The sequence below is a fragment of the Tiliqua scincoides genome, chromosome 13 (genome assembly GCF_035046505.1).
Source record: "Tiliqua scincoides isolate rTilSci1 chromosome 13, rTilSci1.hap2, whole genome shotgun sequence".
Taxonomy (NCBI): Eukaryota; Metazoa; Chordata; class Lepidosauria; order Squamata; family Scincidae; genus Tiliqua; species Tiliqua scincoides.
In genome coordinates this window covers 1530013-1554575 of record NC_089833.1, presented here as the reverse complement: position 1 = coordinate 1554575, position 24563 = coordinate 1530013, and the positions used below count along the sequence as shown (strand labels likewise).

Here is a 24563-nt window from a genome sequence, read left to right as displayed (position 1 = left end):
TTCTTGGAGATTCTAATTGGTGCTAAGTATTTCATTCTTCTGCCGACCAAATGTAGGACATCAATAATTAGGAGAAATCCCACCGCTGCCAGCTCTGGTTTTAATTAAGCAGTTCTGGGCACTGGGCTGCAGTCACCTTAATTTCCAAACCCCCATTAATAACAAGCAAATAACTGCCTGATCTCTTGTCAACTCCCCCCCCCCCCCATTGAAAATCATTTGCATTTGTTTGGATGCTGTTGAGATGAGTGGGGGATGTGGAAATACACATCTCTCTATTGTCCATTGTGATCTTTGCGGAGGTGTGTGTCACGTGAGTATCCTATTCTTAGTATTCCTCCAGTGCACTCCAAGAACATAAGAAGAGCCTGGCTGGGTCAGGCGAAAGGCCCATCTGGTCCAGGTTCCTGTATCTCACAGTGGCCCACCAGTTTCCTCAGGGAGCCCTGCGTCCTGTTGCTACTCCCTTGTGTCTGGCATCCTGAGGCAGCCTACTTCTAAAACCAGGAGGTTGCATATACCCATCCGTGGCTTGTCACCTAGGATGGACTTTTCCTCCCTTGATCTGTCCAATCCCCTTTTCAAGGCATCCAGACCAGGTGCCATCACCACATCCTGTGGCACGGAGTTCCACAGAATAATTGAACATTAGCTAAAGAAATATTTCCTTTGTCCTAATTTCCCCATTTTAGTGGATGCCCCTGGTTCTGGTGCTGTGTGGGTGGGAAATGAACTATCCATCCCCTGCATAATAAGTACCAAGATTGGTTCAGCTCCGTGTCTCATGTGTATCTGCAAGGAGGTATCACAGAAAGTGCCTTCTGTATTCTTTCTACATCTTCGATTCAGTCCCAAAGTGATGCTCTCCCCCCATTTTATCATCACAACAATCTCTTGAGATGCACAAGAGCCTGAGAGAAAGGGGTTTGCCAACACCACCCACGAAACTTGCTGGAGATTCGAACGTGCATCTCCCTGGGGTAACATGTTCACCCCCGCATCTCCACCATCTGATCTCTGGTGCAGGCTGTATGAGGAAAGAGAGCGGATTCTTCCCGAACCCTCAAGAGATCAGCAAGGTGACTCTTCTGATTCAGTGTTTGTAGGCAGTTGCTGTTGGAACAAATGGCCCCAGCCACCCCTTTTATTGCCTCCCAGATGGAGCTGCTGCTGGAACCGAGCAGAGTCCAGCCAGGGAGCACTTAGTTTCCTAGGTGCTCATCTGCCCCTTTGTGAACTCCTGACGCAGCTGAGTGTATTGCCTTGATACTGCTGGCTTGCTGGGGAAAAGGCGGAAATGTTGAAGATGCTAGGTTTGCACCTGGCAAGCTCCTCTCTCTGTCCACCCCAACATGTCAGTACCTTATTGGAAGCAGAGGTTGCTTGTAAGTCCTCGGTGCTGCTAAAGGACAGGTTTGTTTCTTAAAAGACGTTCACTACCAATGTGATCTGGCCTGTCTTCTGCTGGGGACTCTCTGTTTTTGCTAGGGAGATAAATGTTTTTATGAACCCCATAAAGCTCTGAGTTTTCCTGGGATCGTACCAGTGGTGTAGCTAAAGGGGTGTGGGGTACATTGCCCCGGGCACCACGCATTGCGGGGCTGTTTTAGAGGCCTCCAAAAGGCACTTCTGGTTTTTGCTGAAAACCAGAAGTACCTTTTGGGGCCTCTAAGAATCCTCTCAAGGCATGGGACCTGGGGCCTCAGAAGGTACCCAGTGCCCCCCAGGCCTCAGAAGGAAGTACCTTTTGGGGCCTCTAAGACATCCTCTCAAGGCATGGGACCTGGGGCCTCAGACGGTACCCAGTGCCCTCCAGGCCTCAGAAGGAAGTGCCTTTTGGAGGCCTTTAAGATGTCTTGGAGGGTATGGGCTATGACAGGTGTTAAAAATTTTTGTGCCTCCCCAGGTGCCAGATGCCTTAGACACCACTGGATAGCTCCCCAGGCCAGGAATTGTCCTGTGGTTGCTTAGCGAGATATAATTCAATTGAACCAGAAGGGGCTACAGCTTTACTTCCTGATGTGTCTGCACTGGAGGCATAAGAACATCAGTGCAGCCATATTGGGTCAAATGGAAGAGCCACCTAATCCAGCAACATGCTCCCCGTGGTGGCTAAATGGATGCCTCTGGGAAGTCACAGACAAGACATGTGGGGCTAGTAGCCCTCTCCCAGGATTGCATGCCTGCAGCTGGCATTCTGTGACCTACACCTCTAAAATCTGGCAAGGTGTAGGGCCTTCTCAGTTGTGGCATCAGGCTTCTGGAAGCAGCTGCCACAAGACGTGAGGATAATTCCCTAATTATATAGTTTCCAGCAGGGTGTGAAGACCCAACTGGGAGGGAAGTATTTCCTAGTGATCCCTTCCTAATTTCTGTGGCTGCTGTTTTGTTTTTAAACAATTTTTTGTGTTACATTTGTGTTACTGTTTGTGTTACATTTTAATTTGCTCCTGTATCATTGTCATTTCTTATCTGTTTTATTTAATGTTTTTATTTTTTGCCTGTTTTATTCTTTGTTGTAAACCACTCTGAATATTGGAGAAAGTGGTACATTCATCTTTTAAATAAAATAAACAAATCCTGAGGCTCTGCACAGCTATCATGACTAGTAGCCCAGGACTGACACAGTTTAGAACGCAGCCTGATGCTGTCTCGGGTCTGGTGCGAAAAAGTTCTCCAACGCCTTGCTGTGCTCTTCATGTGGTGCCGTCCAACCTGGATGTGTGGGGCTTCCGGTTTCCTTTACAGGGACAATTACTAGTCCAGCTGCAGGTGTCCCAGTTGGATCAGGCCAAAGGCCCATGGAATCTAGCATCCTATTTCCTATTGTGGTCCACCTGGGCTTTAACCCTTTTTTCGGCCTACAGGTGTACACATTTGTTCCTTGTTGCATATATGCAACGTTGGTTTGAAATAGCTTAAAGCAATTGGACCAATGGCTCCCAATTGGTCCCCATGCCTAAGAGCAACCCCCACGCTGGGATGATCTTGTCTTATCCTGGCAAATACACACAACAACACTTTGCAACGGACACCAAACACCACATTGCAGAGTTTCTAGAGAATGACAATTTGCATTGTCTTCAGAATTCTTAAAAGGTCAGTATTGTTTGTTTATACTGTTTATATTTTGAATTTTTTAAACTGTACTTTAAACCAGCGATTTTCAACCTTTTTCATTTCACGGCACACTGACAAGTCGCTAAAATTTTCAAGGCACACCACCAGGTTTTTGACAATTGACAAGGCACATCATGCTGCCAGTGGGGGGCTCACCACCCCATTGGCTCTACTAATAAATGACCTTCCCCCAAATTCCTGTGGAACGTCTCTGGACCACTCACAACACACCAGTGTGCAACAGCACAGTGGTTAAAAATGACTGCTTTAAACTATAATTATAATTTGTTAATTATAATATTTACTTTTCAAAGTAATTATTTTGTTTGTAGGGTGACATGTCTGCAGTTTTATATTAAAATGAGCTTTGATCCATTTGGCCCATTTCGGCTGCAATCCTATGCACTTTCCTGGGAGTAAGCCCAATTGAATATAACGGGGCTTACTTCTGAGTAGACGTGAATAGGATTGGGATGTAACTCCCCTGTTCTTTTGAAGCACATTTTTTTTCTGCTTTCTACCATAGAGATGTACAGTCCATGATACATTTTATTTAAATCTCTAAGATTCAACCTAGGCCTCCGCAAAAGATATTTCCAATTGGGCCCCATAGTTCCTAGGGCTGGCCCTGCACAGGCAGTTCTCTACAGCCCTCCACTTTGGTCCCTCCCCCCCCAGCAATGCATATTCAGGGATACCCCATCTCTGAATCTGGAGGTAGCAGAGAGCCCCATAGCTCCTAGCCAGGGATTGAATACTCTTTTCTTCCCCCTCCCCCGAATTTGCCTAATACCCTTTGAAGCCATCAAAGCTGTCCCAGAACTCAGGGCAGGAGTGAGATCCTTTCTGGGACCCACTGTGGACTGGACTGTGCGTGGGCCACTGAATTGGGGCAGACCTCTGTGGTGCGGCTCCAGGTGGGCCCGTCTCCGCCGACCAGTGATTTGTGCCTGTTCCCCAGTGCCTGCAAGAGGCACAAAGAGAAGCCGTATTTCTAGACGATGCTTCTGCCCCGTGGGAGAGCAGGTGTGTGTTGCAGCCCATTAGTTCCCACCTGCCTTTTTCAGGGTGCCCTTCTATTCTCGGCCCAATTGCTTCAGAGGTGGCTTCTTCGCAGCTTCTTCTTGCACTTTTGTTGAAAGCAACAATGGAGCAGATTATTTTAAGTGGGAACGGAGAAGGTTTGGCTCTTAAGCGTGCAGCTCAAAGAATAAAAAATACCCTCTGCTCCCTGGAGGAAGCTGGTTGGGCAGAGATGCCGGCAGGTGCCCAAGTGCTCTCAGTGGGGCTAATAATTGACCCACTCTCGGTTCCTCTTCCATAGGGTGGCCTCAGACTGTGATTCCTTCAGTTGCTTTTTATGCTTTTTATATTTTTTTAAAGTCCAAAAATTCAGGATGCACAGCAAGTTTCCATTTCAGCCTTGGCAGAGCAGGGGGTGGGAAGAGTTTCATCTGCTTAAATGACAACCTGCAGCCCCTCCCATCCTTAAGGCTGCCTGAGGCCTCTTCTTCGGACTCCTTTTCTTCAGAATTCCAAGATGAAGAGGAGGACAGAGCTGCAGAAGAAATGTGGAGAAGAGACTAGTAGGCTAGAACAGGGGTGTCAAAGATACGGCCCGCGGGCCGGATCCAGCCTGCAGAGGCATTTGGGGCGGCCCCTGTGATCTGGGGGAGCTTTGGGGCTGCCCCACCCCCGCTTGCTCCTACTGCGACCAGAAGAACATTCTGAGGGCTGGGAATGCTGCACACAGCACCCCCAACCCTCAGAGTGACGTAGGCGCCGTGCGCAGCGTCCCTGGCCCTGCAACTCCCTCTGGCTGTGGCCGGAGCTCGCCTGGGCTCCAGTTGCGGCCAGAGGGGGTCTGAGGGCAGGAGGCGCTGTGGGGTGGTGGGGGAGGCAGGGGGTGCTTTGTGGTAGAATGGGGTGGGGGGAGGTAGCAGAGCGAGGGGGAAGCCTCAGCTTTTTAAAGGACATCACTTTAAAAAGTGACAAGTGACATCACTTCCTGTGTTCAGGTCCCTTCCGGGTGCCACATTTGGAGTTCAGCCCTCAGCAGGTGCCATAAATCCAGGGTGGCCCCCAGGATGAAATGAGTTTGACACCCTGGGCTAGAGTGTCTAGCCCCCCACTCACCTCACCTTTGTACTACTTCTGCTCTCTTCCCCTCTTTGCAAATCCAGGGAAACAGTGAAAGTCAGGTGGGCAGTATTTGGTGCACCAGCATCTTTGGCGCCTGCCGGTGAAGGGAGACAGCACTTGGCACACCAGCTCAGATACCGAGAAGTCCAGTTTGAAAGGACAGAGTGTTGGATGGAAACGGTGATGCATGAACCAACTTCAGATGAGGCTTTCTTGATTTTTTGTTTTTAACTGGAATTTTTAGGGATTTTTTTCCCTTCTTGTTTTCTTTCTTCCCTGCTTGCTCCTCATTTCATTTGAAGATGAATTTTCATCTTCAAATGAAAGAAGATGTGGCTCTCTTCCAACTAGCAAGCTCCCAGAGTGGCTTCCAAAGTCAAAAAAACCACAAGATGAAATTCAATTGCCAGTCATAAAATGACGCAGCAGAACAAGGTGGAAAGGAAGTGCCAAGACAATCAAATCAGCATGCTGGAACCAGCGAGGTGACAGGGTGTCAGGTCTGGGAAAATGGGTGGGGCGTAGCTCAGTGGGTGCACAGCCCCTAACTTGCATTCATTTCCTGACACTGTCTCCAGGCAGGGCTTGGGCCCCCCACACCTTACCGCTCACCTGACATCAGAAGGGCCTCCGTTGAAGAGTGCAGGAGGAGGCTGTTCTTTTGGGCACATGGGTCCCAAGTGGATTTAGGGCACTGGTTCCCAACCTGTGGTCCAGGGACCACAGGTATTCTGTGAGACTCTGAGGTAGTCCACGAGGTCTCAGGAAAAAAAATCACTTTTGCTTGCATGGCAAGACAATGGAAGTGATCAATCTCCCATGGACCAACAAAGAGGGCGGCGAATGGAATGCCCACAACCACAATCACTGAAGTGTCCGCTGTGGCTGCGGGCAGGCCATTCTCCGTCTTCTCTGATAGTCCATGGCAGAGCTCTTGGGAGACGGGAGACCACCAGGGAGGGCAGAGACCAGACTCTCCACAGCCACAAGTGGTCCATGACAATTCCAGTTTTTGCCACAGTGGTGCGCAGGTTTCTAAAGGTTGGGAACCACTGATGTAGGGCTTCTGTTTTGTTGTTTCATGCGACTGGCAGGTTTAATGATGACTTTGTCCTTGAATCTGTTCAGTTAGTAGTCTGTGGAACTAATTAAACTGTGGAATTCCTTGCCACGGACTGTGGTGATGGCGCTAGCGTAGATGTCCTTAAAAGGGGTTTGGAGAGATTTCTGGAGGAAATCTATCTTGTAACCATCACAGGTTACAAGCCAATGATGGGTATTTGCAAACCCCTGGTTTTTAGAAGTAGGCTGTCTCTGAATGCCAGGGGAGTGGCAACAGGTTGCAGGTCTCTTGTGTGCTCCTGGAGGCATCTGGTGTGCTACTGTGAGATCCAGGAAGCTGGACTAGATGGGCCTATGGCCTGATCCAGTGGGGCTGTTCTTATGTTCTTAACTACAATTCCCAGGAAGCCTTGCAGGTCTCTTGTTATCTGGTGTGCTCCCTGCGGCATTTGGTTGGCCGCTGTGAGATACAGGAAGCTGGACTAGATGGGCCTATGGCCTGATCCAGTGGGGCTGTTCTTATGCTCTTAACTACAATTCCCAGGAAGCCTTGCAGGTCTCTTGTTATCTGGTGTGCTCCCTGCGGCATTTGGTGGGCCGCTGTGAGATACAGGAAGCTGGACTAGATGGGCCTATGGCCTGATCCAGTGGGGCTGTTCTGATGTTCTTAACTACAATTCCCAGAAAGCCTTGCAGGTCTCTTGTTATCTGGTGTGCTCCCTGCGGCATTTGGTGGGCCGCTGTGAGATACAGGAAGCTGGACTAGATGGGCTTATGGCCTGATCCAGTGGGGCTGTTCTGATGTTCTTAACTACAATTCCCAGAAAGCCTTGCAGGTCTCTTGTTATCTAGTGTGCTCCCTGGGGCATTTGGTGGGCCGCTGTGAGATCCAGGAAGCTGGACTAGATGGGCCTGTGGCCTGATCCAGTGGGGCTGTTCTTATGTTCTTAACTACAATTCCCAGGAAGCCTTGCAGGTCTCTTGTTATCTGGTGTGCTCCCTGGGGCATTTGGTGGGCCGCTGTGAGATCCAGGAAGCTGGACTAGATGGGCCTATGGCCTGATCCAGTGGGGCTGTTCTTATGTTCTTAAACTACAATTCCCAGGAGGCCTTGCAGGTCTCTTGTTATCTGGTGTGCTCCCTGGGGCATTTGGTGGGCCGCTGTGAGATCCAGGAAGCTAGACTAGATGGGCCCTGGGTCTGATCCAGCAGGGCTCTTCTGATGTTCTGATGAGTTTTTCTCTGATGTTAGCTGCCTGCGCCGAATGGCTTGTCCTCATTAGTCCATATCCAGCCTGGCTGTAATTGGTTCTAGTGTGAGGATTCTGCATTGATGTTGAGAGTGAAAAGATGTTTGATGAGCAAATCCCTCTTCAAGCACTTTCTGGAGGCCAAGGCCTCCTGAACCGGAGGCTGTGCACCCAATTAGGGTGCCAGCAGACACAGCAGAGTTGAACTTTACTGGAAAAATGATCCTTCAGAGTGCAGCACAGTGTGTCTTCCAAACACAGGAAGGATTCTATAGCTCTGACCACACACCATAGCATCAAATACCCCATAAAACATTGTGATTTAGGTGAACCCGAGAGAAGGTGTTTTTTCCAGGGCTGCTGAGAGATTTGGAACTGCTGCCAGGTTCAGTACAGAAATTGGAACTCAGATCTCTCCAGCTGAATTCCTAGCTCTAATCACAGCTCCAGAGTGCCACATTTCTTATTACCTTGTTATCACCGCCTCCCACTTGCAGTGCATTCTAAGAGCCATTTTGCTTGTGCTCTCCTCTCACCCCCCTCAGTCTGCCTTTTGACTGTTTCAGCAGTTCCTTGAATTGCTTTTAATGCAGTTGACTGTTTTAATTCACGTAGCAAACAAAGCCCCAGCTCCCCCCCCCCCAGCAAATGGCAGCTGTTTGCACAAAATTGACTCGGGGCCTTCTGGCACACAGCACACGTCCATGCACCCCTGCAGTTGCGCAATCTGTGGTTTGTCCCCAGGAGTTAAGAAGTTGCCGAGCGACAGATTTTGGTCCCAATTTGTGATTCTGCTTATTCCAGGTTGGCTCGTTTGAGGGACTCTTGCAAATAAGAGCATCTGCGTGGTGTCTGTCGTGGGCAGCTGTCCTGGAGGGGTGGGGGGCTGGCAGGGGCACTTAGGGGGGTTTGGAACAGGCAATTTGCCAGGATAAATCTCTCCGTTGCAGCAGAGAGTCGCTAATCAGAACCCAGTGTGGCAACGCAGTCTAATCCCTGCTCCTCACTGCTCACAGTTGCATTAGTTTTCTGCGCAGCGTGTATGGAAGCAGGAAGGGGTTTGGGGCTGGGGGCTGCCAAGCTGTGTGTCTCTTGAACAGCTGATTGCTGCACTGGCGGGGAGGAGGGAGGGGGAGAGAGCCAGCGAGCCGGTTGCCTCACTCTTCCGTAGGCCTCTTTTTGCACACTCTGGGTAGCAAACTGGTTGCTGAGCTGCCAACGCAGAAAGCCCTGAGGACTAGAAGATTGTTTTGAGAGGGGGGATTTTGAACTGGGTCTGCCTAATCCCAAGCTGACACTCCCAACTCCTACCACACACTGACTTTGCCACAGACTCCTGCTTCCTTCTTTTGGGGCCTCTGCAGGAGTCCAGGCTTGTGAGTCTTCAGGTTTGCCAACCAGCCCTTGTGCTCTTGAATCAAGGACTGGGTCACACACTGAGTGCTGCGCTCTTCACTCTCAGCGAGCCATGGACAATCCAAGTGAACCTGTATGTGGCTGGCCGCAGGGCTGGCGTTAGAACCCACAGTGCCCAACTGGAACCATTTTCCACGGGGCCTCAGGTCCACAGCCAGAGAGATACATAAGATTTAAACCCTTAATGCCTTCTGAGTAATAATAAAACAGGAGTGCCTCTGAACATGTGCAGTTTCTCAAATCCAGGTGGCTGCGTTTGGTGTCACTCCAAGCAGCTGCAATTGTCCGAGTGACTGTGACAGCAACCCAGCCCAGTGCAGGCCTTCACCTCCATCATGTCGCTTTTGCCCTGGCCCTTCAGGGAGTGAGAGGAGGAGCCACTCCATCCCCAGGCTCTTTGCCACCCACTCAGCAATGTCTGGTGTGGGGCCTCATTGGGCCTACCTGGTCCAAACAGCTTAAAGCCGACCCTTCCATGAAGCATGTGCTGCGGCTTGTGTTGAATGATGGGCTGAGGGGAGTGCCCTTCACCCCAAGCCTCTTGCTGCCTTCCTCCAGCTCACCCTGAGTGGGTGTATTTTTTTTTAATTTTTATTTATTTATTTTAATTTTGGGTTCCAAGTTTTATTGTGTTTTATTGTTTTTTAAATGTTTTATTTTTATGCATATTTATGTATTATTATACATAATATATTATGTATAATATATATATGTATATTTATGTATTTTATATTATTTCTTTTGTAAGCCACTTTGAGTGCCCTTTACTGGAACAGAAAGGTGGGATATAAATTCTGTTGTTGGCAACCTTCAGTCTCGAAAGACTATGGTATCACGCTCTGAATGGTGGTTCTGGAACAGCGTCTAGTGTGGCTGAAAAGGCCAATCCGGGAGTGACAATCCCTTCCATACTGGGAGCAAGTGCAGTCTGTCCCTGGTCTGTCTCCCTGGCTGTGGGCCTTCCTTCTTTGCCTCTTAGCCTCAGACTGTTGGCCAAGTGTCTCTTCAAACTGGGAGAGGCCATGCTGCACAGTCTGCCTCCAAGCGGGCCGCTCAGAGGCCAGGGTTTCCCACTTGTTGAGGTCCATCCCTAAGGCCTTCAGATCCCTCTTGCAGATGTCCTTGTATCGCAGCTGTGGTCTACCTGTAGGGCGCTTTCCTTGCATGAGTTCTCCATAGAGGAGATCCTTTGAGATCCGGCCATCATCCATTCTCACGACATGACCGAGCCAACGCAGGCGTCTCTGTTTCAGCAGTGCATACATGCTAGGGATTCCAGCTCGTTCCAGGACTGTGTTGTTTGGAACTTTGTCCTGCCAGGTGATGCCGAGAATGTGTCGGAGGCAGCGCATGTGGAAAGCGTTCAGTTTCCTCTCCTGTTGTGAGCAATATATAAATAAAATATAAATTCTATTAATAAATAATAAATAATACTCCAGTCCACTTCCCTCGCTCCCTCCTCACATGATTCCTGTAAGTGCAGGACACACTGGGAGCATGTTGCCCATGTTGTGAGTCAAGGCATGGCAATGTTAAAGAAGAAAGTTAGGGTTTGTTTTTTTTAAAAAACTGAAAGACAGTTTTGCTAAGTTGGCAGTAGGCAGACTCTCCGTGCATCCATCAACTGGATGGAATATTTGTATTGTATTGGCAACCTTCAGTCTCGAAAGACTCTGGTATCGCGCTCTGAAAGGTGGTTCTGGCACAGCGTCTAGTGTGGCTGAAAAGGCCAATCCGGGAGTGACAATCCCTTCCACACTGGGAGCAAGTGCAGTCTGTCCCTGGTCTGTCTCCCTGGCTGTGGGCCTTTCTTCTTTGCCTCTTTGCCTCAGACCGTTGGCCAAGTGTCTCTTCAAACTGGGAAAGGCCATGCTGCACAGCCTGCCTCCAAGCGGGCCGCTCAGAGGCCAGGGTTTCCCACCTGTTGAGGTCCACTCCTAAGGCCTTCAGATCCCTCTTGCAGATGTCCTTGTATCGCAGCTGTGGTCTACCTGTAGGGCGCTTTCCTTGCACAAGTTCTCCATAGAGGAGATCCTTTAGGATCCGGCCATCATCCATTCTCACAACATGACCGAGCCAATGCAGGCGTCTCTGTTTCAGCAGTGCATACATGCTAGGGATTCCAGCTCGTTCCAGGACTGTGTTGTTTGGAACTTTGTCCTGCCAGGTGATGCTGAGGATGCGTCGGAGGCAGCGCATGTGGAAAGCGTTCAGTTTCCTCAAATAATAGAGCATCAATTGACTGTATTTGTCTGTGTGGTTGTCTGGCCTGCCAACCTGCCACAAGCCTCCCAAGACTGTTGTCTTCCAGTTGGAACCCCCTTAAGAAGACAAATGGTCAAAAGAGAGACAAGAGGCAGGAGGTGGAACAGTCCAGAAAAAAGGAATGGGGGGCTCAAGGAGAGTGAGGAGTGCACATGGACACTGGCCAGGGGCTGAGGAGCTCCCCAAGGAGGAAAGGCTATACAGTCTTTGGGGCGCTTCAGTCCAGAAAAGAGGGGCCTGAGGGGGACAGGATTGAGACATACAAAATTCTGCAGGGAGTTGATAGGGTCGACAGAGAAATGCTCTTTTCCCTCTTGCACAACACCAGAACCAGAGGACAGTGACCAAAATTGAGTATCCGGAGAGTCAGAATAGATGCAATGAAATATTTCTTAACTCATAGTGTCATTGATCTGTGGAACTCCTTGCCACATGGGGGCCACAGGATGTGAATGGGTCAAGGGTGACATTTGTGGTATCGTTTTCCACTCTTCTTAATCCACACGTGTACACATTTGATCCCTGTTGAGTATATACAACGTTGGGCAGAAATGGCTTAATGCCACTCTTTTAAATAAAAAGCAACTTTTTTGTACTTTATATTGAGTTGCGTTTTGTATTGTGCACTGCCTTGTCTGAGCGCCTTGGAGGCCTTGTTTGTGAGGGGAGAGGAGGGATATCAGTCTCTTAAATAAATACAGGGGAAGGCAGCTTCCGCTGTCCTAAACAGTTGATCTCTCCCTCTGCCAATGTTAATGGCATCCAAAATCCATTGCCTGGTGTAGCCACTGCCTCTGCCTTCTGGTGGAAATGTTGGTGCTGATCTCAGTTCAGCATCTCTTAACAAATCTCCTTCCTCTTCCTCTCTCTTCCCTACATTTCCCCCTCTTTTTGGCTAGGGGCAGTGCTCCCTGTCTTTCATTTTATCTTTTTCCAATACAGTGATTCATTCATTCGCTCCCCCCCATTTCCTGTAGTCTTTTGAAGGTATTTTTAAACCTCTTAAATACCATTTCTCCTGCAGCAGACGGTGTAAATTTAGCCTGTTGCCTCACTGCTTCTCTTCCCTTCTCTCTTGCAAAGGCTTGTTTGGAGAGGGAGCGGCTGGTTGGGAAGCAGCGAACTCTCGCTGCCTCCTCCAATCAATCAAGGAAATCAATTGATTAGTAATTTGGCAGCCGGCTGTACAAAAAAACCCGTTGCCTCTTGTGCCCAGATTGGTGCTCATTCCAAGGTACATGATTGCTGCTGTTCCAGGTTCCCTCAGGCATTGAGGAACTGACAGTGAGTCTCAGAATCTTCTCCAAAGATGGCTTCATAGAATCACAGAGTTGGGAGGGACTCACCAGGTCATCTAGTCCAGCCCCCTGCTTGTAGCAGGAAATCCTCCTAGAGCAGTGATTTTCAATCTTTTTTTGTCTCACAGCACACTGACAAGGTATTGAAATTGTCAAAGCACACCATCAGTTTTTTGACAATGGACAGGCACACCGTGCTGTTGGTGGGGGACTCACATCTCCCAATGGCCCTATTAATAAATGACCCTCCCCCAAACTCCCACAGCATACCAGCAGACCATTCGCAGCACACCAGTGTGCTATGGCACAGTGGTTGAAAATGGCTGTCCTAGAGGATCTCCAGCAAGTACCTGTTGAGCCTCTGCTTGATTTTTAGTGAGGGGGACTCCACCACTTCCCTCTGCAATCTGTCCCACTGCCAAACTGCCCCGAAGGTCAAGGATTTCTTCCTGATGTCCAGCTAGAATAGCCTCTATTGCAGTTTGCACCCATTAGATCTAGTTCTACTTTCAGAGACAGTTGAGAAAAAAGTTGTCCCTTCTTCCGTATGACAGCCCTTCAGGTTTTTGAAGAGCAGGATTGTATCCCCTCTCAGCCTCCAGGCTAAACACACCAAGTTCCCTCAGCCTTTCCTCATGGGGCTTGTTCTGATCATCCTCATCGCTCTCCTCTGAACCTGCTCCAGTTTGGCTGCATCTTTCTTAAAAGTGAGTTTGCCCAGAATTGGATACAGTACAAATTCCAGACAAGGGAAAGCGTCCAGCAGGATCACGTGAATGGCTGCAGTGGTTCTATTAAGAAATTAGACATTGGCTGAATGTGTAAAAAAATACCGCAATGGTTGTGTGATGTGTCCAATTGACGCTTTTCATATGTGCAAGGACCGGCTCAGGCAATGCTTACTGAGTCAGCCTCTCTCTCTGTGCACTTGCTCCAGGATTGTGCATTGAGCATCATAATTAAGCCCCAAGCTCTCCTTGCTTGCTGGCACCCCAGGGATCTTTTGCTTAACCATGTGGGGTGGGGGGGGGAGGGCTCTTTGTCTGAACCACCCCTCTGTGCTCTGTTGATGCTCAGTTTAATATATTATTAGCAGGAGCAGCAAGCAATCTCCCCTGGGGCCCATTAGCGAGTCATCAGGCTGGACTCGGGCCCTTGGCTTGGGCTTCTTGAGTTTACTTTTCCCCCCATTCAACCCCCCCACCCCCAAACATTATCATGCGCTGGGTTTGCCTACTCCTTGGACAGCATTTAATCAGAAAGAGCGATGGGCCAAGATTGATTTTGTGGAAATAAATTGGCAAGTATCGATGTCCTTTGCCTGTCCACCCTCCCTATTATGCTTGCTTTGAACTCAAGAAGGCTTCGTGTTCCTCGCTTTATTGGTGCCCAAGATTTCTGCAGAATATTTTGTTCCAGCTCTGAAATGAGTTTTCCAGAATTATGGAGGACTCTCTTTGTTCGCCCTTGTCAGAGATGTGCTCACTTCTTCTTTCTTAAGGGGCTTAACCTTTGCAGTTTACGCAAACTCCTTCTGTGTGATACGGAAGTCAGGCTGTATGCAGAGTCCAGCCGCCGGACCAGCTAAACCACCACCAACTGTTCTGAATGGCAGCAGCAGTCTGCAGTCTTGCCCAGTGTTGCTATTAAAATTCAGGCAGGGGATTGGACCTGAGCCCTGTAGCCCCTGAGTGACGGCTACCCCTCCTGCTTTCTCTGGAGCCCATTCTGAAGACATGGATCTGACTTGAGCTGCAATGAAAGCAAATCCACAGAGTCAATCTATGCTGCGGTCCTCAGTGCAGGTAATGAATGCGAAGCCTTGCTTTTGTTTGCAGAGGAGATGCATTTATTCCTCATGTCAGCTGAGGAGCCTGTGCTCCCTTGGATTACGTGCCGATAAAAACCCGATACATGTAAAGAAAACTTATTTGATGTGCCGCACTGCTGATGAAAGAAAAGGCTGGCAGAATGAGTTCTGTGATAAAGGACTGAGCCCTTCTAGGGTGGGGAATAGACCCATAACAGTAGCATTGCTATGGCATTGCGGGGGGTGCGGTCCACACCGGGTGACACGCACAGGGGGGTGACGTGCACTGGGGGGGATGACATGCTAAAATCGCGGTGGTTAGGAGTAACCCCATCATATTATATACCGTTGAATGCAGAAGTTCGAGTGGAAGGCAATGCAAAAAACCAGAATGCTATCTGCTTTCTATCAAAAGTTATGGCCAAAAGTCTGGGGAACAAAAAATGCATGGATCTCTATGGAAAGTGAAAGTGAGCTGTATCGCGTGTTTACTCGTGAGTAGGCGATCTTGCCTTAGTCCTTCAGAAAGGGCAGGCTGAGCGGAATCCAAAGACACCAGAATGGTCCTGATCCAATGAATGCAGCCCCAAAAAACACCTGAGATGGAAGTCCCTCCCTCCATGCAGATGAATGTATTGAGCCCTATGGAAAGCGAAACTAAGGCGCACGGTCGCGTTTACTTGTGAGTAAGCAAACGTGCCTTGTCTGGTGTGGAAGATCAGGTGAAGGAGAGTGCAAGGCTACCAGAATGGTCCTGATCCTTTGCACCTGGAGCTAAACAAGTGCTCCAGAAGGCAGCCTCCCCCACCACTAAAAAGGATCAAAGAGGCTTCAACTTATAAGGTGAACCTTTTGGAGACTTGTAAAGCCAGGTGGATCCTGACAGTGATCTGGTTTAAACAGAAGTTCTTCAATTGAACTGGGCACTGGGTAGGGCTGAAAACCTTACTGGTTTTGGAGGGGGGGTATTGCAGGCAGGCTACAGAGGAAATTCACGGAGTGGACCAGGGCTGGCTTCTGCTTATTTAATTATTTGTTTTACTTTATTTACTTATTTATTTTAATTTGCCTGATGATGTCATTTCCACCATGACATCACTTCTGGTGGGACTTGGACAGATTGTCATTCTAAAAAGTGGGTCCCAGTGCTAAAAGTTTGAGAACTGCTGCAATAAGGTGTTAGTAAATTGACACCCGTGGGGGGGGTGGCACCACTAGTGACCAAAATCACTAAAATCACAGTTTAAAGGAACAGTACCAGCATGTTATATATCAATCAATGTGGAATTTCATGCAGAATGTGTTCTGTCTTTGTTTGATCAAAAGGTACAGCCCAAAAACCAGTGCGGGCGGAGTGATGGTACAACACCACGCCCACCACCTGGGGTGTTGCCCTGCCCACTGCATGGGGGGTGACGTGAACCCTAGTGACCCATAATCAAGGGTCATGGACTGATACAGCGAAACTTTCATAGCAGTTTGATCTTCCAGTTTAACAGTAACGGCTCCCCCGCCAGAGCAGTTTCTTTGCTCCTTTCTTTTCCTTTACCCATCAGATAATCTCTTTGCTCTGCTCACTCCCCACGTGTGGAAGGCTTAGCTGCTTTGAAGCCGGCTGCTCTGCTCTCAACCCTTTAAGTCGGCATGGCCCTTTAAGTCGTGCTCCCCTTTGTAGTTTCTGCTCCGAAACTGCTGCAGGCTCTCTTCCTCCTGCCCTGTGAGGCCTCCACTGAAGCAGGGGTGAGGATGTGAAACAGGTGAAGCTCAACTGGGGCAGAGTTGCTGGCTTGTTGCTTGATTGCAGCACGAGGGTCTGAGCGAGCCCTTGGCGGCTGTTGGCTCCTTCAGCAAAATGCATGCAACTCACTTTGACCTGCTACTCCCTTTGCTACTAAGAACATAAGAGCCCCGCTGGATCAGGCCAAAGGCCCAGCCAGTCCAGCTTCCTGCATCTCACAGTGATCCACCAGATGCCTCGTGGAGCGCACAAGCCCACAAGAGACCTGCATGCTGCTGCCACTCTCTTGCAGTTGGCACTCTGAGTAGCCTACTTCTAGAATCAGGAGGTTGCACATACCGTCATGGCCTGAGATGGATTTTTTCTCCAGAAATCTGTTCAGTCCCCTTTTCAAGGCATCTAGGCCAGATGCCATCACCACACCCTGTGGCAAGGAGTTCCACAGACTAATGATATGCAGTGTCAAGAAATATTTTCTATTATCAGTTCTAACTCTCCCAACACTCGGTTTTAGTGGCCGTTCCCTGTTCCAGTTCTGGTGTTGTGCAAAAGAGAAAAGAACATCCCTCTATCTGTCCACTCTGTTCATACCCTTTATAATTTTGTACGTCTCAATCATGTCCTTTCTTGGGCATCGAGGCTGGGCTGTGAAAGTGAATATTAAGCTGCAGTCAGGGAAGGGCTTGTTGAAGCTCTGTGGGAGAGCTCTGGCTTTGTCTGAGGAAGCCCCTTTCAGGGTTTAAACCACAGCAGCTCCAGTTTGAAAGGACCTCCGGGAGTGTTAGGCAGTGAAGAGAGATCTGTAGATGTCGACCAGCATCACCCGAGCCTTCTGGACTGGTAGCAGTTAACCTGCCTGGCAAAAGGAGCCCTTGCACTACGACTAGTGGAGGGGACCCAAAGTTCTGCAGAGGGGCTTATGCTGGCCTCATGAGAGGTAGGGGGATGAGGCAGTGCGTAATGGGAAGGACCCTTGACTCAGATCCTGGAGAACTTCTGCCTGTCAGACCAGACCAGACCAGGATAGATGGGCCACTCTGAAACCTCTCATGTTCTCAGGTAGGATCCCCGTGCAAGTTCCATGGACTCTGTCCTGTAGGCAGGTATCTTTTCCTGCTGCATCATTGCCCTTGATGGGATTCAAGGGGAGATTTTGGAGATGTAGTGGGCGCTCCTTATCTGCAGATTTCAGTATCCGCTGAGGCCATATCTGTGGCTGGAAGGCCTCAGAGGACCTCCTGCATGTCCCCGGAAGGCACTTCAGGTTTGCTCTGGAGATTTCTGGTCTCATCCAGGAGGTCTTCTGAGGCCCACTGTGGATTTAATTATCCATGGATTTTGGTATCCACGGGAGGTCCCCCACAGGTACCAAGGGCCCACGGTACTGTGTAGAATGCACCCACACAGACATATGCCCAGAGTATATGTGCTTCATATACTTCCCCTGGGGGCTGGGGATAAGAATAGGCCCTCCATTTGGCTGCACTTGTCATAAGAGGCGACTAAACAGCCACCGGGTAGATGGGGCTCGTCAGCCTGGGAAGGCAGCTCATCTGAGAGAAGGAAAACTCTGATCCCAAACCTCCACTGCCTCGTGGCTACATCCAGTTATGGAAAAGGCTTCAGGAGTCAACCTCGAGGCAAAATCCGGAGCCGGAGTCCCTGAGGCAGTTCATGGCTGAACACAGTCACGTTCTGGCAACTCCTTCGACAATCATATTGGCCTCTGCCTTTCCATTGGACCATTTCAGCGACGTGGAGAGGGGGGATTTGCTGCATGGGTAACAGCCTATCCTCCATACCTACTTTACCCAGGCTTCGTGCACTGGAGAGGACACTCTGTTCCAGAACCACCATTCAGAGCGTGACACCATGGTCTTCCAAGACTGAAGGATGCCAACACAGTTCACAAAGAGATTTACATAGAAATAAATCCATAAATGGTTCCTTGTCTCCAAAAGGCTCTTAAAAATAAGATACATAAGAGACACCAGCAATCGCCACAGGAAAAGATGCCCTACTGGGGTTCTCCCCCTGCTGAGCAGAAGAAGACACCACTTTGAAAGCTGCCTCTGCCCTGTTAGTGGGGATTCAGTGCACCAGAATTGCGTGAAGGAGTCCCCTCTTTGTAGTTCTGCAGGCACCGCTATTCCAGTAAGCCCGGAATCGCATACAGAGGTGTATGCCTGGCTCCAAAGGGGAGGGAGAGGGGCCGCTTGCACACAGCAGTGAGGCTCCCTGCAAAACTTAGTGCTTTGCACTCACTCTAGCTACACCACTGGGAAGAATTAACACCCAGGGGTTGAAAAGTGAACCCACAGACTCTGGTAAGACTGAGGGCTCATGTTTCCTCTGGAGCTGGTGCAGTCGTTCTGAAACTGTCCCAAATCTGCTCCATTCTTCTTCATTTTGCTGGTGTTTTTTGCCCCAGACAAAGTTTCCAAACAGTCTACAAGGGGCAGCTCCATGTACAATGTGGTGCAGTAGTCCAAACGTTACTGGATATCTAGATAGATGTCAAGTCGTTTCACCAAAATCTTTTCTTCAAACTGGAAGTGCTGCAGCAGGGAGGGGGGTTGTGCTCATTTGACTAGGCACAATCAAGGGTATATCGTGAAGATCTTATGCTATGAACATTCATGTTCTTAGCTGAACAGAGTGGATGAGCAGTGGTGACCTCCCTCTCGGGCCCTCACCATACTGGAGAGCAAAAGCTTCAACCTCTACTGGGCTGACTGGTGGATCTCTGACCATTGTCGCAGAATCGATGAGCTGTGGACTTGGTGGTGGTGGTGCCATTGCTGGTGTGCGTAGCTTATTTTTTGTAAGCAATGTCCTGGTGACATTGTTGGGAAAGAAATCTGCATCATAAATTAACTCAAGCAGCAGCCTTACAGCAGGATCTTTCCCTGGCATCCTGTTTCACCTTGTTTTGATCCCTGCAAACTCTTTCTCACTGCGCATAGAATGTGTCACTGTGGCCTCAGAGCCTAGAGCACCACTTCAGAGTGCTACCATTTATGGAGTCAACCCAAGAGCTCCTGACACCTGAGACGGCGTGTCAAATGCTGCCCCCTTACCTGACGATGCGCCAGCCTCTGCTCCCCCCACTCTCCAATGTTCTAGCTCATTCCTCTTCCTCTCTGTCCCCATCTTCCTCTCCCAATGCAGGAAGAAAGAGATGGAGCAGTGGAGGCAAATAGGCGGACAGAGGTGGCCATCCCCCCACATACCTGCTACCTGAGGCAACTGCTTCCGTAGGCCTCATGGATGGGGTTGGCCCTGGCCATTCACTACTCCAGGCTGGGCTACCTTGCTCTCTCTTTTGGCATTTGGTGTAAAGAAGACTCTGCTGGCTAACAGTGTGTTGGACACCACACATGTTGTGTTTTCTGCAGTCCTCTTTTATCAGAAAGTACCTTTTGGTCACTCTTAATGAACCTCCACCAAAGCGCCAGTTAGCAGAAGGGAGCTGGGCCGACACTGCTCAGGGCACCCTCCCCTCTCAGTAACTCATCTCTTTTTCTCTTTTCCAGAATAAAGTATTGAATGTTGACAGCGTGAAAGTAAAGTTGCAGGTAAGGTTGACTTTGGTTGCTTCCCATTTTGGCATGCTCAGAGTGGTCTCTGCTGAACCTTTTTGCCTGGGCAAGCTGTTCTTCCAGCCGGAATACTGGGAAGACAGAAGTGAGTGCCTTCCACCTGCCTTGGCATAGTACCCGGGGCAGGTGCCACTTAGGTTCCACCCTAGTTAAGCCTCTGCCCTTGCTCACTGCTTAGAGGAATGGTGCCTCTCGTGATTGACTGTATTTATGTTCTGAAGTAGAGTTTGTTTTGTCTTTGCTTTCCTAATGCAAACTTGAAACTCAATAATTTATTTTTTAAATGCGCCTGGGGGAGCAGTGAACTGTGCGCTCCCGGGTTCTCTGGGCTCTGCAATGATTTTGTCGGCAGCTCCACTTCCTGCAGAACAGCGAGAGAACAGGTTGCTTGGTGGAAAATGCACCAGTCCATTAAAGGCTGATAGATCTAATTACGAGGGCGTCCTTCCGGCTGATTGTCGCATGGATTTTTCCAATCCAAGGATGCCCTCAGGGCTCTCGGTCAAGTCAAACGGGGATTTGTTTTTGCTTTCTGCCAGGTCGAGGGATGGCACATCTTTGCTTGGAAAAAAAATGCATTACTCATGTCACCTTTTCTCTATTATTATCTCTATCAGCCTCCCTCTGTAAGGCTGCGAGAATTAATCATGTCTCAGATTGATCAGACCCTTTGCTGCCTCATTAAAAATAACACTTTCCAGAAGCTGCTGCGATGATGTTGGTAGTTTGACTTTCCGTTTGTTTTCAGGAAAGAACCTCTCTCCCTATCTCACCCTCATTTTTCAGAACAGCCACGTGCCCCTGTTGCATTTCAAGGGCAGCTGGTAGTTAGCAGTTCTCTGCCTTTAGCTAGTGTGTGACTAGTCTGTGGAACTCCTTGCCACAGGGTGTGGTGATGACATCTGGCCTAGATGCCTTTAAAGGGGGATTGGACAGATTTTGTGAAGCCGTGATGGGTTTGTGCAATATCTTTGTTTTAGAAATTGGCTACCTCTAAATGCCAGATGCAAGGGAGTGGCCCAGGACGCAGGTGTCTTGTCTTAAATACTCCCGGAGGCATGGTGGGCCTCTGTGAGATGCAGGAAGCTGGGCCTTTGGCCTGATCCAGCAGTCTGGATGTTCTGATGTTCTTTTCCCTCTCCAGAGAAAGGGAACTGTTGTTGACTTGCATCTGCACTTGCATCTGCACTAGCCTCAATCAGCAGCTCAGATTCTGAGTCTGGTTATGGCCTCTGCTAACTGAGCAGAGAGGCATCTTTCAAAGTGGCAGCTCTCATATTTAACAGTGGAAAATCAGCTTTCCCTATTGGCCCCAGTGCTGTGTCTTTCTCTGGGGGCTGTTTGCTGGAGGCTTCTTTGCACAGGTATCCCTGTTTGGATTGGGAGCCCTTTGGGGCAGAGAACCATCTTCTCAGTCCTTCTGTGCAACTTCGCCTGCTTTGAAAATGCTTTTGTTGAAATAGGAGGGAGGAGGGGGGAAAAAGACCAAGTTCCCCTCTGAGCATGGCCTTCTTGGCACATCTGAAGTTGTTCCTTCCATCCCATTATTCATATTCTTTGAAAGTGTAATGGCCAAATGAGAGATTTAAACACAGAGAGAGAGAGAGAGAGAGAGAGAGAGAGAGAGAGAGAGAGAGAGAATTTTGCGAAGGAAGAAATATTGAATGGGCAAAATTTTGGAAAAAACAAAAGATAAAAACCTCCGACAGTTGAAGGGACTGGGAGAAACATAGATCAAGCACAGTTGGAAATTCCTGCATGATACGAAGATTTCTAGCAACTGCTTCTCACCAGCTTGATGTTTTTAGTGCCAGAGAAGAGGAGAAATCATCCAATCTTTCCCTCCCTCAGTCGACTTTCTGGGCATCAACATACTAAATGACATTTGTTTTTTTCCAAATGGGCTTTACCCTGACGAGTTTTCTCGCTTGCTTCCATTCTCAGATTTGGGACACAGCTGGCCAGGAACGGTTTCGCAGCGTCACGCATGCCTACTACCGAGATGCCCACGGTAAGAACCTCCGTGCATTTCTTGTTTTCTGATTTGAGAGTCGAGCCAATTGGTACGCCAAGGAAGGAATTGGTGCTCTTCTGATGGCTAAAATGTAAGACTCTGTTGGCTGCTCTTCCGTTTTAAATATCAGGAGAAAAGTCATGCTTTTGTGGGAGGGGAGAGAGAATTTATTTTCCCCAAACCTCCATCATTGGAGAAAATCCGCACAACACTCCTTCACTTGTGAAAATAGGCACCTTGAATCCTCTTTGCTCCTGCTGTTTGCTTTGCAGTTGTGATTGCTGCTACCCCAGCAGGACATTCGTGAGGTCAGCAGTAGTGGTTGTCTCAGGCCACAGATTGGCAAGGGGCACCCACCTCTATCCACTGCTCCTATTCCCACTCCTTGGACTGGAAAAGGAAGAAAAGGATAGAGTGGAGGAGGAAGTGAGGAGGAGAATAGAGTGGTAGGCTAGAGTGAAAGAGGAAGTGTGGGGGGAGAGGAGAGTTGTAGGCTAGAGTGGAAGAGGAAGTGTGGAGGAAAGGAGAATGGAAGGCTAGAGTGAAAGAGGAAGTGTGGGGGAGAGGAGAGTGGTAGGCTAGAGTGGAAGAGGAAGTGTGGAGGAAAGTGGTAGACTAGAGTGAAAATGGAAGTTTGGAGGAAAGGAGATTGGAAGGCTAGAGTGAAAGAGGAAGTGTGGGGAGAGGAGAGTGGTAGGCTAGAGTGGAAGGGGAAGTGTGAAGGAAAGGAGTCTCCAATGCACTAGCCCACCATTTTCTTCTCCTCCACACTTCCTCTTCTGCTCTGTTGCTCTCTTCCTTTTCCAATCCAGAGAGGGGTAGGAAGAGATACTGGCCGGCCCCCAAGGCAAGGGGGCACACAGCTTCAGATGTCCAGAGGTCTTCGCCAGGCTATGCCTGTTGCTTTTCTCTTACTACTTTCTCTGTGTACAGGATTAATCCCATGGACCCCAGTCTGGGATCAAACCTTCAAGAGGACAGTGTTGGTTTTTAATGATTCTGTGTACATATCCATAAAATTAATTTTTGAAATAGGTGATTGTGTCCTGTGTGTTCACTGCAAGCAACCACAAAAACCTCCAAAAATTAGCATGTGAAGCTGCCCCATACGGAGGCTCAGTCTCGTGCTGTGGTGTCCCAGCTGGCAGCAGGTCTTATGGGGGTAGAGAAGGCCCAGGAAAAATATGGGGACCCATGTCAGAACTGGTGTTCCTTCCGCATCTTTTCAGACTGTAAGGCCTTTGGGGACAGAGACCCACTGACCTCCTCATTTAATTAGCTCTGTGCACTGCTTTTGTGGAAAGGCGGGATATAGAAATCTTCTTAACAACAGCGACATGCTCTCTTGCTGGAGGTGGTCTCCCAGCCTGCTGATTCCCTGTGTGCCAAGGAGGAGCCTGTTTCAAAGGCCGTGGTCGTGAGCCACAACCCCTGGGGGCTGGGGATAAGAATAGGCCCTCAGTTTGGCTGTACTTTTCGTAAGAGGCGACTAAACAGCCACCGGGTAGATGGGGCTCGTCAGCCTGGGAAGGCAGCTCATCTGAGAGAAGGAAAACTCTGATCCCAAACCTCCACTGCCTTGTGGCTACATCCAGTTATGGAAGAGGCTTCAGGAGTCAACCTCGAGGCAAAATCCGGAGCCGGAGTCCCTGAGGCAGTTCATGGCCGAACACAGTCACGTTCTGGCAACTCCTGCGACGCCGCTGGAACCAACCGTATTGGCCTCTGCCTTTCCATTGGACCATTTCAGCGACGTGGAGAGGGGGGATTTGCTGCATGGGTAACAGCCTATCCTCCATACCTACTTTACCCAGGCTTCGCGCTCTGGAGAGGACACTCTGTTCCAGAACCACCATTCAGAGCGTGACACCATCGTCTTCCGAGACTGAAGGATGCCAACAACAGGTCGTGAGCCTCATTTTCTCTCCTGTTGGTGTTTAGGGCATGTTAATTTATTCATTGGCAGAATATAGTGTGTGATCTAATCAGAGTTCTTTTTTTTTGAGAAAGAAAGACTGAAGCTGAAGCAGAAATGCAGCAGGAGCAGCTGCTCTTAAAACAAATCTAAAAACCACACTTTTAAGGTGGAAAATAGGCAGCCGGCCAGTTCTGCAGATGGCTTTGACGCTGCAGTGAAATAGTCATGAAATATTTGTCATATCACAACAGTCTGTTTGATCGTATTTGAAGGGTCCGTCCATGGGCAGGCAAGCCCGCACCCCCCGCCCAGAAACAGGGGGCACAGTGTCTTGCCTCACATGATGAGAGCCTGCTGTTTTTAATACAGGCATCCCCTGGTATCCACAGACCCGGCTGTCCGCAGTTCTCTATGCCCCCTGCACCCCTGACCCTTCTGTGGGGCATCCGTGGGGGATGCGTCCCCAGCCCACCCACCCTGTGGGTGCCAGGAGCTACGGATCAAAGGCAACCCAAACTTACTGTTTTGTGAAGCACTCCGGTCTCTTCTTGGGAGCCTCTGGAGGCCTCTCCTGGGTCCCGCTGGTCTGGCAACCCATTCTGCTGGCCTCCGCAGGCCTCAGAATGGCCCACAGAAGCGTCCAGAAGCTTTGAGTGCCCTTTGGGAAGATAGATGGGGTAGAAATTTAGTAAATAAATAATAAAGTCCCCTGAGGGGGGACATGATTGAGACATACAAAATTATGCAGGGGATGGACAGAGTGGATAGGGAGATGCTGTTTACACTCTCACATAATACCAGAACCACTCTGGTATTCAGAGGACATCCACTAAAATTGAGTGTTGGGCGGGTTAGGACAGACAAAAGAAAATATTTCTTTACTCAGCGTGTGGTCGGTCTGTGGAACTCCTTGCCACAGGATGTGGTG

The 24563-nt window shown here is 49.3% G+C and overlaps 1 protein-coding gene across 2 annotated transcripts in view; it reads left to right on the top strand.

The window, feature by feature from the left end:
• RAB26 (RAB26, member RAS oncogene family) overlaps nucleotides 1–24563 on the top strand; it is a 147005-nt gene that overhangs the window by 64719 nt on the left and 57723 nt on the right. For both annotated transcript variants that reach the window (XM_066640701.1, XM_066640700.1), the window contains exons 3-4: nucleotides 19638–19679; nucleotides 21648–21714. In XM_066640701.1, coding sequence (XP_066496798.1) covers nucleotides 19638–19679; nucleotides 21648–21714 — 109 coding nt within the window. The remainder of the gene's footprint in view (nucleotides 1–19637; nucleotides 19680–21647; nucleotides 21715–24563) is intronic.